A 16,300-nucleotide genomic window follows, 5' to 3' on the forward strand; every position below is an offset into this window, starting at 1 on the left:
CAAATAACAGATCTATGGCCCGGATTCTGGTAAATTTAAACCCTTGTGGAGGACAGCCAGAAAAAATCATTCTTCAGTATAAGGAATTCACCTTTGAACAAATCCTAGACTATGAGTTTTTGTCGTTCCAATGCCATCGCTGCCATGAATATGGGCATTTGGCAAAGGATTGTCCACTGGGAAGAAGACGACGAAGGTTTCAGCGAACGAGGGGAAGGCTGGATTCATCGCTTACATGGTCTCAGTATCTAAACAATGAAGCCGCTGCAAATCTGGAGAAGGAACCAAGGGATTCGGAAATGCACCAGGGGATCCATGTGCAGGATGTTGATTTTCAGGAACCATCGAAGGATCTGCCAAAAGAAGGAGCGATTCATGAGGATGATCAAAAGGCCGAGGCTGAGGAAATCCCAGGCATATCTCCAAGCGATGTCGAGGACCATAAGGATATGCCTTTAAATCCATCTACCTCTTCTATTACTGAAAAAAAAGGTGAATTTTTGGACATTCATATGGAAGAGGACCTGCCCAAAAATTTTCCCGAGAGCTCTGTTAATAATAAAATTTTGGTTGATGGAATGTTTGGAAACTGCATTGAAACCTGCATTGAAAACCTCTCGGATGCCATTCCTTCCCCGGATCTGAATAGTGAGGGGTGTTGCCGAGATCCTTCCCATTTGGACCAGCCCCCCCCTTGTCCTTACAACCTTCGCTCTCTTGCTTCCAAACCTGTTTCTTTCTCCGCTGTTGGTGGAATAGACCCTCATCCACCGCAGTCACAGCCAGGTAAAAAGAGGGGTAGGAAGTCAAAACTCTCAGCTGCCAAAATACAGGCTATCTATGATGTAGCAGATGGGAAGCAGCTCTCCATCACAAGGGCACTTAGAGCAGTGCAAGCCCCTGGCACTGTTCCAAAATGATCCTTCTCTCTTGGAATTGCAGGGGTTTAGCCAATAAACCCAAAAAATTGGCTTTGCGGGAGTTAGTTCTGGAATCAAAGGCGGATGTAATTCTCCTCCAGGAGACCCTGGGGAAAGGAGAAGAGGTGGTTTTTATGCTCAAAGGCCTTCTCCCAGGTTGGGTTTTCTCAGCACTGGATGCCGATGGTCACTCTGGTGGTATGGCCTTGGGATATAGGGAAGGTCGAGTAAAAATCCTGAATCAATGGGGAAGGAAACAGGCAATGGGGATTGAGTGCCAATCTTTAGAGTTTGAATTCCCCTTTTCTATAATCAACATTTATGGGCCTTGTCAAGGAAGGATCCCCTTCTGGAATGATCTGATGGAGAGCTCCCTTGTAAAGAATAACCCTATGGTGATGGGAGGCGATCTGAACTTTTCTATAGGCAGAGCGGAGTCCTGGGGTCCTAATGCAAGAGAGGATCCACAATCTGATTTCTTTAGGAACCTTCTAGCCACCAACAATCTTATAGAAGCAAATTTCATCAAGCTGAAGCCTACCTAGAGAAATAAAAGAATTGGAGAAGCTAGGGTGGCAAAACGCTTAGATCGCTTCTTAATCAATGAGGATCTGGCCACTGATATCCCTTTACTCAGGCAATGGACAGAAGAAAGGGGGTCTTCGGATCACTTCCCGATCTATATGGAGCTCTCTAAGGGTCCATCGAAACCCCCCTCTCCCTTCAAATTCAATGCCTCCTGGCTCCAAGAGGAATCTTACAATAAGATGTTTAACGAAACCTGGGTTCACCCTGTCAGAGATGCCCAGGAAAATAAAGGTTTCTTATTCATGGAAAACCTCAAAAGACTGAAAAAGGAAACAATATCCTGGGCAAAGGAGTGGCATAAGAAACAGAACGAGGATCTAACCAGGATAAATGAGGAACTCCAGAGGCTTGAAAGTATAGAGGCGGACAGTTACTTTTCCCAAGAATCAAAGGAGAAAATTGTTGGTTTGGAGAAGCTTAAGAACCAAATCCTGCTGGCTAAGGAGGAAGAATGGAGGCTCAAGAGCAGGGCTATCTGGCTCAAAGCAGGGGACGAAAACACCAAGTTCTTCCACAATTATGCCAAAGGTAGGAAGAGTGCCAATACCATATGGAGTCTTAAATCTGAAGATGGAAGGGAAGCTAAGACTTTCGAGGCCCTCTCATCCCTGGGGGTAAACCATTTCCAATCTCTCTTCAAAGATCCTGGTGAGATTACCATAGCAGAAATCATCCAAACAGCTCAATGCTTTCCTAGCTATGTGGAGGAGGAAGAAGCGGACCAATTAATGGAGCCAGTTTCCAAGGAGGAAGTGGAAAATGTAATAAAGTCTATGGAAAAAGAGAAAAGTCCTGGACCAGATGGCTGGTCAATAGAGCTATTCTCTCACTTTTTTGAGCAGATAGGAGAAGAAATCACAGATGTGGTGGAGGAGTCGAGATTAAAGGGGGAAGTCTACAGCTCTCTCAATGCAACCTTCATCGCACTCATTCCTAAAAAGGAAGCCCCTGACTCTTTTGAGGACTTCAGACCTATCTCTTTGTGCAATAGTATCTACAAGATCATTGCAAAAGTGATTGCTCTCAGGATCAAACCAATTTTATCAAGGCACATTTCTCCTGAGCAATTTGGGTTTTTGAACGGAAGACAAATCCATGAGGCTATAGGTGTGGCTCAGGAGGTCCTTCACAGTGTAAAGCTGAAAAATAAGAAGGGAGGGGTAATCAAAATTGACCTCTCGAAAGCATATGATAGGATTAGCTGGTCTTACATTCGCTTGCTCTTAACTCATCTTGGTTTCAAAGTGGATTTCATCAGATGGATCATGGGGTGTATTACAAATGTCAGCTATGCTATCCTCATCAATGGAGCTGCCCCCCCTTTCTTCAAAGGACAGAGAGGGCTGAGGCAAGGATGCCCTCTGTCACCCTTGCTTTTTCTCCTAGTGGCTGAAGGGCTCAGTCAGCTGATTCATAAAAGCAAAAGGGAAGGTAAGGTGAATGGAATTGAGACAAGTGTAAACCTGTGCATTACTCATTTACTTTTTGTAGATGATATTCTGATTTTTACTAATGGCTCCCTTAATGAACTCAAGGAATTAAAAATGATTTTTGAGCTGTTCCTAAAAGCAACAGGAATGCAGATCAATCCTAGGAAATCTCAAATCATAGAAGAGGGCCTAAATAGAAATGACAGGGATCAGTTCAGTACATATTTTCCTTATGAAATGTGCAACATGGACTCGCCCTTCAAGTATCTGGGTTTCTGGCTGAATCCAAATGATTACAGGAAGGAGGACTGGTCTTGGTTAATTGCTAAGATTGAGGCTAGAATCAGTCACTGGAGCTTCAAATGGCTTTCCAGAGCAGGGCGCTTAACCCTTCTCAAATCTGTGCTTCTGGCCATTCCAGTATACTGGGTAGCGCTAACCTGGGTACCAAAAGGAATTCTGGAGAAAATAAGGAGAATTTGTAGCAGATTCCTATGGACTGGGAACAAGGAATCTTCGGTTCTCCCTTGGGTTGCATGGGAGAAAGTGGCGAGACCAAAGGAATGGGGTGGCTGGGGAATAAAAAATCTACCAGATTTCAGACTTTCTTTAGCGGCCAAATCAGGTTGGCGCCTCATAAAGATGGAAAATATTTGGACAAGAACAGTGAAAAGGAAATACATTGACCCTCTTCCTTTGGAAGACTGGATCAGAATCCCAATCAAGTCTCAAAAGCATGCTTCTGCTATCTGGAAATCCACTCTTGAATCTTTTAAGGTGATAGAGCAAGGTCTTGCATGGAAGATTGGGAATGGCGAAAAGGTAAAGATTGGAAAGGATCCTTGGGTGGGCTGCAATGAGAGTTTTGTCCTCTCCCCTGAATTGATCCAGCATTTGGATAGGAAAGGCCTTCGCTTCCTCAGCCAAGTGGAGAAGATTGGCCACTCATCCATCTGGGGGCAAGCATGGATGAATGGAGAAGAGCTGGATTTGGATCAGAGGTGGTGGAATGATTGGCATATCTTTACTCAGGAACTTATCAGAACCAATGTAAGATTGTCCGACAGGCAAGATGAGTTAATTTGGGCGCATGCAGACTCCGGATCATATGCCCCCAAATATGGATACTATTTCCTTATGTCAAGGAAGGGATGGGGAGATCCGGAATGGTGGTCAAAACTGCTCTGGAAACTAAAGTGCCCTCCTAAATCTAAAATTCTTTTCTGGTGCCTGCTAAGGAGAAAACTCCCAACTTGGGACATCCTTCAGACCAGATTCATGATCGGGCCGGGGCGATGCACCTTGTGTAAAGCAGACGAAGAATCCATAAACCACCTCTTTTTAAAATGCCTGGAGGCTCAAAAGATATGGGGCGAGATTAGGAAACTCCTAAACAAGCAGTTTGTTTGGGAAGGGGACAATATCCTAGAAGTCTGGCAGAAGTGGTGGAATGAGCATCCGGATGGGAACCTTAGAAACCTCCCGCTCATCATTAGCTGGGGGATCTGGATTGCTAGGAACAGAAGTATCTTTCAGGATAAAGAGACTCCGGTAGAAATCACTGCAGCACAGGGAGCTGCCATATTCGCCAGTATTCCAGAACCAAAGGTCTCCTCCTCCCATCGAATTGTCCCTGAACCTCAGATTGTAGAAGGAATCCCTTGGGCTTTTTTTGATGGTGCCTCCCAAAACAACAAAGCAGGAGCTGGAATTGTCATCCATGAATCTCCCTCCCACTCCTTAAAAGCTTCTGTGTGTTTAGGATCTGGCTCAAACAATTTTGCCGAATTACTTGCTCTCAAACACCTATTATGCTGGCTCATTCAAAGGCACACCCTCTCTATTCAAATTTTTGGGGACTCTCAAATTGTGATCAGATGGGTAACTGGTCAATGTGCATGCAACAATCAATTATTAATTCAAATTTTGGGAGAGGTTCAAAGACTGAAAACAAGATTTAACAGTTTTTCCATATGTCATATTTACAGGGAAAGAAATGAGTTGGCAGACAAGCTATCTAAAGACGGTCTTCAACAGGTTCTGGGCAGTTGGCAAATAGAAGAAGAAGATCAAGGCCAAATCAGCATATCAGATCAGCCTCCATATTATCATCCGCATTGATCTCTGGCAGGGATTTTTTTGTCTTTTTGCTGCTATCACATTTTCTGTGTATCACAAAACAATGGCTCTGTTAAAACTTTTTATCAGCTACGGGTTGTTTTCCTCAGTCATGAGGAGATCCGGTTGGACAGTTGCATGGTTTTTTTCTTCTTTTTTTCATAGTCTGGTTATGTGCAAACTTTTGGTCACAAAAGAGCACAAGACAGGTTCTCATCCATTGACAGTCACAGCTCCAAAACAGGGATAGATAACAGGCAGAAAGCTATTTTTGAACCCATTTTTTGATAGGCTCTCAGAGCAAACAGTGATGCTTATGCATATGCAATGTAAACTTTTTATAATCTTAATAAAAAGTTTCGATTTTTTCCTTGGGAAAAAAAAGAAGGTAAAAACTATAGTTTATTCATTTAATGAACATGAAATAACCATAAAACAAGAATTTACCAAGTCGTTTTTACCATTTGATATTTACCATTTAGTTTTTGTGCTCTGAATCAATTTATACCTCGAACTTCAGTAGCTAATTGTGGGAGATTTTGTGGATCATTCTTCATGCCATCAGGACCAAGTAAGAGATCCACCTCTTCTCTTTCATTTAAGGTCATTCTTTTTCAGTTTTAGGAAAATGTTTTAGGGTTTTGGGGTCCCTAGGGAAAATATATCTCGCCCTGGGATCAGTGCAGCCTAATGCATCGAAAACTGTGTTACAGTGCAATCAAGCACTAGGGTACCTGATCTGCAGCGCACTGTCTCAAGGCTAGGGCTGCTCTGGGTGCAGTTTAGAAATTTGTTTCTTCTGTTTTACCCAAAAACTTTCCAGTTTTTTTGCATGAAATGGATCCTAACTAATCCTATGGTTTGATTTCAGATTTTGATCGGATCAGAATGGCTATTACTTGGCGTGAAAGAGAACATGAAGAACAGGATATGGTTGCCCTAAATGATCCTGGTACTGTTGAGGCCCTCAGAGACTGTGGTTTACTCAAATATTTCAGGTTGTCTGGGATGAGGCAACAATTAGAACTATGCAGTTTTTGGTTCATTCATGGGATCCAACGGAACAGGATTTACCCATGGGGGGCAAAGTGCTCCCTATATTGATTGATGATATCTACTTCCTTACAGGATTGTTGAGATGTGGTTCCCCCATATTTCTTTCAGGCTCTGCCCATGGGGGTGAATTAGTGAGGGACTACATTCGATAATTCAGTCGGCCAGGTACATAATGTAGCAAATACGGGAAGATAAACATAAGGGACGTTCGTGATTTTCCCTTGTGAACAATCCTCTTCACTATCGCAAAGTTTGCGGGTAGTGCGACACTTCATTTTCTGAACAGATCATACATGCAGTATGTGCTCGAGTGTCTTGAGCCAACTATATTCAACTATGTGAGGCATTTCTCTCTTCGATGAAAGAGTATTTGACCAAAGTAAAGAGCAGTAAGACAAACAATTTTAGCTATGGTTCGATCTTGATTTCCTTTACCTTGGAGATAATTCCATTGATGCAACCTCAGAATGTGTCATTGAGTTTAACTGTTCCTAGAGATCCACGGATGCAAAGATGGGTTGAGTTGATGGCTAGACATGTTGGTCAGTCATCAATCTCATTTCCTCCTGCATTCTTCAGTTGGATCCATCAACAACACATTGTCATTGAGGAGCATCCATATGTAAGGATGGACTTTCGTGGAGATCCAGTTTTTAGATTACCAATGGGTGCTCAATGGGGTGCTATATGTAAAAAAATTTGACCACGTGTTTTTGATTTTTTATGTTTTTACATGTTTTTGTGTTTTTTAATGTTTCCAACACTAAACTAAAAATGTTCTCAAGCATACATATGTTGGCATTGTTCGACTAATGGGTCATCAACAGGAGGCGGGTGAACCAACATGGAGAAATGTTGGAAGAGCAGTTCTCCAAGATTTGGATTTGACTGAGACACTAGCGGAGCTGCAGGATCATATAGAAGGGTTAACCCTCAGTATACCGGATGTCTTGATCGAGGAGTTGCCGATGAGGCTATAGCGCCATACTATTGGTGTACCTAGTCATTGGATGAGGCTATTTCACATGATAGCTCAAGTAGTGACCTGTTATCATGAGCATCATTAGATCAACTTAGGATGATTTATTGTATGCATTTTGAGTTTCGAGGTTAGATGACCAACATGTCTTGGACACAAATTTTGTAAAAATATTAAACATTTATCTATTTTACTTTCAGTGTTTTTATATGGTTATGTGCAATCCTATTCAACTGTTGATGTGAATTGAAAATTTATTTTTACATATGTTGTAAATGTTTGTTCAACACATAGTTTGCTAAAATATCGGTCAATGTGTTAAAGTTCCTAGAAATGTGTTGATATTGAATGTAATCAAAATGTATTTCCAAGAGATGAAATCTAAGGAACATACGATAAATAGTTGGATTTCGGACAATATAAACATTTGTAAGTTGTAGTATGACAAGTTGTGAGTCCAGCCTAATGATGATTCGGCGAATGCCAAGAAAAATGGCATTAGAGAGGAGTTCAATCAATGCACTATACTTAGCGATATTGTTCGTAGAATGATCGATACAAATCCCTTGAAAATTCACTAACTCGCCACTTGGAGCGAATATGGCCCATGCCATAGAAGATATGTTCTGCGTACTACGACTAACACCATCGGCATAACCAACAAATGGTTCCAAAGATTTTGACATCTGCAACAAATGCAAAGTGGATTACTTAACCACATAAAAAACTCTAAAAGTCACATCATGACACACATGCAATCAAAGCATATATACAATGTTTTTTTACTACGCATAATCAAGCATAGTAGCGTTTAAGATACAACACATTTTGGGGCTGCGACAATGAAATTCCATCATAATCAAATAACTCGTAAATGCCTTTTTCCAAAACACGCTTGACAATATAGGGGCCCATCCATAATGGTTCAAATTTTCTTGCTCCTAACTTATCGGCTTCCTGATCATAAAGAAAGACTAGGTCTCCTTGTTAGAATATGTGAGGATTGACATTGCGGTCATATTGTGCCTTAATTCATTTCTTATGTGCGTTGCTGGCCGATGTGGCTTTACGACGTGTTTCATCTAGATGGATGAGTTCTAAGAAACGTGCTTCTTCTTCAGAAGTATCAGGTAACAAGTCAATTGCAAGTTTTAATGAAGAAATTTCTCATTGTATGGGCAAGATTGCCTCCATGCCATACACCAATTGAAAAGGTGTGAATCTAGTTGCGTTTATTACCAGGGTTCGGTAAGCCCACAAAGATGAGTACAGGATTAAATGCCAGTTTCGTTTGTGAACTCCTATCATTCATTGAAGAATTCGCTTAATGATTTTGTTGATAGCTTCAACTTGTCCATTAGCTTGTGGATAATAAGGAGTAGAACTATCATGTGAAAGTCCTAACTTGGTAGTCAATTCAGTCATCATATGGTTGCGAAAATGTGAACCATAATATGCAACTATAGCTTGTGGTACACCAAACCGTGCAACCACATGGTTGAAGAAAAACAGTGCAGCCGTCTCACAACTGTTGTTTAATGTAGGCATCACGTCGGCCTATTTCGTAAAATAGTCCATGACGACATTAATATACCCATGCCCCTCGGCCGAGGGAGGGTTACATGTCATAAAATCAATGCCCCAATTTGCAAATGGTCCAACAACGATGACAGGATGCAATGGTGCAAGTGGTAATCAATTTTTACAGTAAAAAATTTGGCATGCATGACAACTTCTGATAGCAATAATGCAATCATTAAATATGGTAGGCCAGAAGTAACCAGCACAGAGAATCTTCTGTGCGTTAGCATAACCAGATAAATCTCCACCACAAGCACCAAAATGGAAATCATTCAGAACTTTCTCAGATTCCTCATGTGTGAGGCACCTCCGTAAAATCATTTCGATATCGTGGTAGCAAAGGGTGTCACCAATGATCAGATAATCTTTGGCTTGATATGAAATATGTCGTTGTTGCAAGTGAGAGGTATCGGGCTGGAAAGTTTGGGTTTGGAGATAGATTAGTGTATCTCCGTACCAAGGGTCAGATGATGAAATCAGAAATAGAGACTCATCTGGAATTGATGGTTTCGTTGTTGAGTCGATGGCGACAGAGGGAAGGTCACAAAGAAGCTCAGAAAAAACTAGAGATTTATTTGACTTGGATTTGATGAATTCCAAATCAAATTCCTGCAAAATGACGATCCATTTCGAATATTTTCCCCCAGCAATTGACGTGACAAAATATATGTCATAGGGTTGCAATCCAAAATGACAGTGGGCTTTCGGAGCAGGATATAATGGTGAAATCTCTGTACAGATTGAACAATAGCCAACATTAGCTTTTTGACGTAAGATTACTTAACTTCCGTATCATTGATATTGCGACTCAAATAATACATTGGGTGTTCAATCCCATCTTCTTCTTGGACTAAAACCATAACAATGGTTGTATCTGCAGCGAAGAGATACAGGAAATAGTAGTTTTGATAATTAGGGGCATACATTAATGATGCTCAAATCAGGGTATCTTTGAGATCATAAAAGGAAGCTTGCACAACCTGGTCCCAATGGAAGGGAATTATGTTTTTCAAAAGATGAGTAAATCTTTTAGCCATTTTAGCATAGTTGAGAATGAATCTCCTTAGAAAGTTAGCCTTCCCTTGGAGTCTCTGTAACTGAAGTAAATTGGAAGGTGGAGGCATATCAAGAATTGCCTTAACCTTCAAAGGGTCAAGTTGAATTCCTTCTTTAGACACTACAAAACCAAGCAAATGACCAGAACCAACACAAAACACACATTTATGTGGATTGAGTCAAATTTTGTAGTGTTGGCACCATAAAAAGATGCCTCTTGGATGTTGCGAGTGATCAACCCATTTCTGTGAATGAGAAGGTAAATCATCTAGATAGGGTTGAAAAATGTGTTTGATGTCATGGAAGGCATAATTCATTGCCCTCTGAAAAGTTGCCCCAGCATTCTTCAAACCAAAAGGGAGTTTCCTATATGCAAATGTGCCCTAGGGACAAATAAAGGCAGTTTTATATTGGTCTTCTGGGAGGATATCGATCTGATTATACCCATAAAATCCATCCCTAAATGAAAATATTTCACATCTAGCACAGTCATCAATTATCTGGTCGATAAAGGGAGTGGGATAGTTGTCTTTTGGACAAGCATTATTAACATCCCTATAATCAACACACACTTGTATTGTTCCTTGTTTCTTCATGATAGGAACAAGATTGGAAACCCAATTGGTAAGTGGAACGGGGTATATGAAACCAACATGCAAAAGTTTTTCAATTTCTGCTTTTATGGTAGCAACCTTCTTCGGATGAACAAGACGGAGGCGCTGTCATAATGGTTTGACATCAAGATACATTTTAATCTCATGTTCAACTATACTAGAATCAATACATGGAATTTCCTCATATGACCAGGCAAATACATTGTGGAATTCACGAAAAAAAGCACGGTAAGTTTCAAGTTCTGATGAAGAACAATTTTTGCCAACATGGATGTTTTCTACAATTCTAGGTTTGGTTGAAATATTTATAGAAATGGATTCTTTGATATTTGATAAGTTTCATTCGAAATCGTCTATGTCTAATAATACAGAATTCAAAAGGAAATCAATGATTGAAGGGTGACCTAGTTCATTTGGAATAGATTCTATGTGATCTGGAAGATGGGATCGATGATGTTAATCTGCCCATGGTTCTTCTTCTGTCATCATTAATTGGATGATTCCTTCATCAATAGAAAACATACATGAAAAAGGGTAAGAGGAAGTACCATATTCTAATGAACGATAAACCCATACAATTGGTGATGATGGATTTGGATTTTTCGCACAAGCCAAAATGATTGATTGCTATGCAAGATCAATGGGGCTTAGCGGCATGGTTTCATTACACATATAAACTTTGGAATTATTGGAAATATTCCATGAATCAGATGAAGTGGAAGATATCATGTCATAAGTCTCAACTTTTGCAACTTCTGCCATTTGTGATGGTGACGGTAGCGAAAAGGTACCCATTAGGGAAGAATCTTTGAAGGGACCTACTCCAACGTTTGGAAGAGATAGTACGGGTTCGTGAACATAACGCTTCTAGTTTCCTGTGAATTAGAGGCGAAGAAGGCGAGTTGATCAATTACTATGATTCCACCTTTATGCGGGAAAGCGATCATACGAAAGTATGTCGAAACCACAACAACCATAGCATAAACCCACAGTATTCCTAGTTAAATGTTTTAGTCAAGGGGTCCGTCAATGACCTCAACTTCAACAGTTATATTTTTTCCCCCTAGTTCTATCTACAGGTTACTTAAAATTCCACAAGGTGTATAAGTGTGACCGTCAAAATCTTTTAACGTTGTAGGTGATCGTGACAAAGGTGGTGAGCCAAGTGTTTTCTAGCAATTCATTGACATGATACAAATAGATGCACCCTCATCAATGATGGTTCGGTGAACAAGTTTATTCAAAGATTTTACTTGGATCAATAATGCCAACTATGCTGGTAATTGTGGCGTATAACTCGCATGGTTAAAAACCACAAGATTGGAATATGTTGATCAATTCTACCAATTGCTAACAATAAAGCCGGCTTTTGGGAGGGACAATTTTGAAGCACCTCAAGCGTTGACATAGTAGAAGGTAACTAAGCCAAATCTTCTAATATGTTATGATTTTGCATTGCTCGAGCTCGAGAGTTGAATGTAGATTTATGGACAACTCCTTTAGGTGGTTTTATTTTTAACTTTGGTGCAATGGGTGGTGGAATGGAGTCAGACGAAGTCAAAGTTGAAGTATTTGGTTGATCTGTAGCCTGTTTATTTGATGACGATGATGGATTACCTTAATCTTTAATTCGTGTAGTCAACAAAACATCAGTCTTAGGCTTATTGGTGGATAACATAAGAACTTGTGAAGTGGAAGCATGATCTGTAGCAACCAAATGAGTCTCTGGATTTGGAAAAGGGTTTGTTAACATAGCAGATGCACTAAAAGTCTTAAGAAGTTTCGAGACTTCAGAGCCATGAGGACAGTCTCGCATAAAATGCTCCTCATTATAAATTAAACATGGGTAACGAGGCTTCCTAGCTGGAGAAGAGGAATCAGATGATTTCTCTTGAGAGGGAGGATTTTGTTTCTTTTTGGTTTTCCCCTTTTTCTTGCTTGTAGGTTGCTTTTCATTTTTACCTTTGCCAGATGACAAGAAATTTATTTCAGAGGCAAGTGTATTATTAGGTGCACTAGAAGTTTGATTCAAAATAGCAAGTGTTTGACCAGATGGTATACTTAGTTTTTGGGTGCTTGAAGAACCTATCACACCATCATGGGCATGAGAGTCCTTACTTGATGGAGGTGGTGGAATAGTAAAAGCTGGTCTAGGTGCATTTGGAATCTTGTGATAGAGCATGCCAGACTGGGTGTAAATCAATTCTAAGTATTGGGCACGAGAAATTACTTTCTCTTCAGTGATAACTCCTCCTTTAGCCACATCCTCGGTGATTGATGGCAATAAGGATTTGATAAACCACTTAGCTAAAATCTGATCGGGAATAAAAGTTTTGACCATTCGACGACGATGACACCACTCATGAATGTGATCAAGAATGTGAGTAGCAGTGGTCTATTTAAAGTTGGTCAATAGTTCCATTCCAGTTTCATATCTGATGGGTAACTGGAAGTGGGTTAGAAATTTAGTGGCTAAGGATGTGAATTTTTCAAATGAAGCTCGTGGTAATTCAATATACCACTTTGCTGCCAGATGATTAAGTGTTTGCTAGAAAAGATGTAGTCCAACTGAATCATTATTTAAGGAGTTAGATGAACACCATAAATGAAATGTCATAACGTGGTTGGATGGATCTTCTCCAGGGTTTCCATTGAACTTAGGAATATCATAAGGCAATTTGTGAGGAATCACTAGCCACCAAGGTGCATAAAGAATGGGATCACTGGTAAGTTGACTTAAATTCAGTAATTCAAGTGTTGTGACAAAAGGCAACTTTTGATTTAGGTCGGGTTGAGCGTAACCAGGGTAATATGGAATTTCATGGGCAATAGGCCTTTTCATACCAGCACAAGGAATCTATTGCTCGTAACCTAGATAGGGGTAGGTTTGTTGAGAAAATCTAGTATAAGGTGGTTGCTTGACACTAGGATAATTTTTTTGTTGTCCAAACCCAGCATAGGATTGTTGACCAAGACCTGGGTAAACTTATTGTTGACCAAACCCAGCATAGGCTTGTTAACCAAGTCCAGGATAAGTTTGGTATTATTGGAATTGTTGTTGTTGATATTGTGGATGCCATGGTTTTTGATGTAACAGTTGTTGCCCACCAATGTAAGTTTGACCTGGTTGTGAATAAATTAGACCAATATAATTCTGAGTCATCCCAGCTAATGGTAAACTAGCCTGAGGTTGTTAGATTCCAGGCACAAATGGTTATTGTAAAACGGATAGAGAAGACTAAGTCTGTAGACCTGAAACTTGAGGGTCAGAGGTTGAAGGACTAGCTTGCAAAGGTTGAGATACAATTAACTCAGTATGCGACTGTGGTAAAGTCGTAACGACAGGTGTAGTAGGTATGCATGAAACAGATTTCATTGGTTTTGATGGATGCACAAGCCTTGGTTGAATGGGCATTGTAGGCTACCATTGAAAAATAGTCATTCCAGAATAATTTGGACCTAAAGATGATGGTATACTACCATATGATTTCCCCCTAGAAAATGGAGGATAAGCAGATTGGGAATATTGTTCTCCATATGGAGGTATTCTAGTGTAAAGTGGATACATTGGACGGTAACCAAATGGACCAACTTGATATTGACTTGATGGATCAAACTGTTCAGTATCTATAAGTGAAGGACTAGGTAAAATTCATGTGGACGACATGGGTGAAGACCATGGGCTAGAAGCAACACCAGAGTGAGTTCCAGATAATGATTGGTAACCCAGTGGGATGGACGAAACACCTTATAGATGTGACTTAGGTGTTGTGGTAAACATCGAAGAAGTAGCGACAGTAGATGTTGCCGCATCTGTAATAGATGATATAGTCTGGGATGTCGCTTCAGCCATAGTCAAATGACCCAATAAATTTCATAATGAATCTACGGGAGTTTAAAAGTAAACAGGATCAAAAGGAGTAGTAAATTGAGGAGAATAAGGATAAAGATAAATCCCTGGTCCAAAACAAGTTGGAGTTCTAGGTGTTTCTTCTTCATATTCCTCTTCAATAGCAACCAAACTAGGTGGAAGGATTTCATCGTCAGGTCTGTAATAAATTTCCGTTGTTTCACTCTGCGGTAAAGGGGAAGTCTCAATAGTTACAGATGTATGAGGATAAACTAGTCGATCGTCTTCCGATATGGGAACAACTTCTGATTGTTCAACTTCGAGATCCAAGTGCTCTGGTAAAAGAATAACGGGTTCAAGTTGAGCCTCTTGAAGAACTTCTGGTTCAAAAGTAACTTCTAGCTGAATTGTGATAGGTTCAGGATCAACTTCCGGTTGAATAGATTCATGTTCAGAAGTAATTTCTTGTTGAACAACTTTGGGTTGAGAATCAACTTCTTGTTGGACAACTTCAGTTACTGTTTCACTAAGTTCACTTTTAGTGTCCTCAGGTAATTGTAAAGGTTCCACTTCAGTAGTAAATAAACTAGTAATTGTAGGAGTAACTGGGGTCATAGTACTTACCGGTATAGGTGACTCTGGTAAATCATATGAAGAACCAAAAGTTTGTGATGTACTGGACTCAGTTAAATGAGACTGTTTTTGCCGACTAGGTGTAGCTTCATGGGGTAAAGGCGGTTTACTCGTTATCCTCCACGAACGATGGGGTAAAGGTTGATGTTCCTCCACGATTTCTGATTGATTTTATTACAAAAAGAAATAAACAAAAAGAGATTAATCTAAGCAAAAGGATTACCAAGCAACTGTGAACTACAATATACTGCCTTAGTAAACCAAGGACTTAACATACATGCAGTCAATCTCCTCGAATGTTGTGTTCAGTGTATCACAATGTACAAGACAGTCGACATGGTTACCTAAGGATGGATAGCAACCTAATGTAGTCCTCCCATATATACCCGAAAGTATGTGGAGGCCCAATCCATGTTAGCGTTGTCTAATGCGAAACCACACAGTGAGAGCATTCCTTTATACTTTTCATACTATAACACCACCCTATATAACCAAAGGTACGTGGAAAAGCTACGATATACTTAGGTACGTGGAATGTGGTATAACACTCGGAATGTATCACAGACCATTAGTGATAGTTGCAATGTTTAGCGACGCTGAAATACGTTTCTAGCCTAAACCTCTAAATGTTATGCGTTAAGTTACAATGAGCCATTAGGTTAATTAAGATAAATTTTAGTTGATCTTGTTTAAAAGTTTGCCTTTCAGGTTCACTGCATGATGTTTTTGAAACTCCTAGAGTGCAACTATGATGAGAATCATTCTTTTCCTTTGATTTGAACAATGAAAACTGTAACTACAAGGGATAGAGCAATCAGAATCTTTAAACAAAGAGCATAGAGCACATCTAATGCAACTTTCCCTATACTTTTCCTACAAGAACACACAAACCTCTAAATGCATAATGCATGTTTTTATTTTAATTTCCTTTAGTGTTTAGATGAATAAAAAGAAACTAAATGCACAAACAATCAATCAATACTTTTCGCAGGAAACGAAGGCTTTACAACAATTGCTTTTTCAAAGAAATGAAGACTTTACGACACTTCTTTTTAAGAAAAGACTAATCGATTGTAAGCTAACTTTGACAATTAATTGATAATGATAAAGAAATCACTTAAAAAGCACTAAAAAATCAAGGCCAAACTAGGGCTAGGAGAAGAAATACAATCTAATTTCAGAATCATAGAAAACATTCATCTTTTAGCAAACAACATCAGAAGAAAATTTGGAAAAAAATAAGCCAAAGGTGGGTTTTTTATCTTAACAGTGATTAGCACAACCCTTAGTGGGAGACATTGCACTATAGTGCACTATCTCTAATCTAAGGTTGCTCTGCAACTCACTGTGTCAAGATCAACATTGCGCTGGTGCTAGAGAGTCTAATCAGGAGACATTCAAGCACACTTTTTGACCAAAAACACTTCAAAATGACTGAAAAGAGACCAATGATGTCAAGTAAAGTCTACAAGGAT

The 16,300-nt window shown here is 39.9% G+C and overlaps 1 protein-coding gene across 1 annotated transcript; it reads left to right on the plus strand.

Moving 5' to 3' along the window:
• Positions 1-916: 916 nt before the first annotated feature.
• LOC149172397 (uncharacterized) lies at positions 917-1,465 on the plus strand. Its single transcript, XM_089426309.1, has one exon. The coding sequence runs from the start codon at positions 917-919 to the stop codon at positions 1,463-1,465; it is 549 nt and encodes a 182-aa protein (XP_089282435.1).
• The last annotated feature ends 14,835 nt before the right edge of the window (positions 1,466-16,300 follow it).

This window comes from Pinus tabuliformis, chromosome 4_2, assembly GCF_031772625.1.
Source record: "Pinus tabuliformis cultivar Carrire ecotype Pingquan chromosome 4_2, CPIR1, whole genome shotgun sequence".
Taxonomy (NCBI): Eukaryota; Viridiplantae; Streptophyta; class Pinopsida; order Pinales; family Pinaceae; genus Pinus; species Pinus tabuliformis.

What these genes read in the sequence shown, in the direction of transcription:
- LOC149172397 (XM_089426309.1), top strand. Translation starts at nt 917, where the DNA reads ATGATCCTTCTCTCTTGGAATTGCAGGGGTTTAGCCAATAAACCCAAA.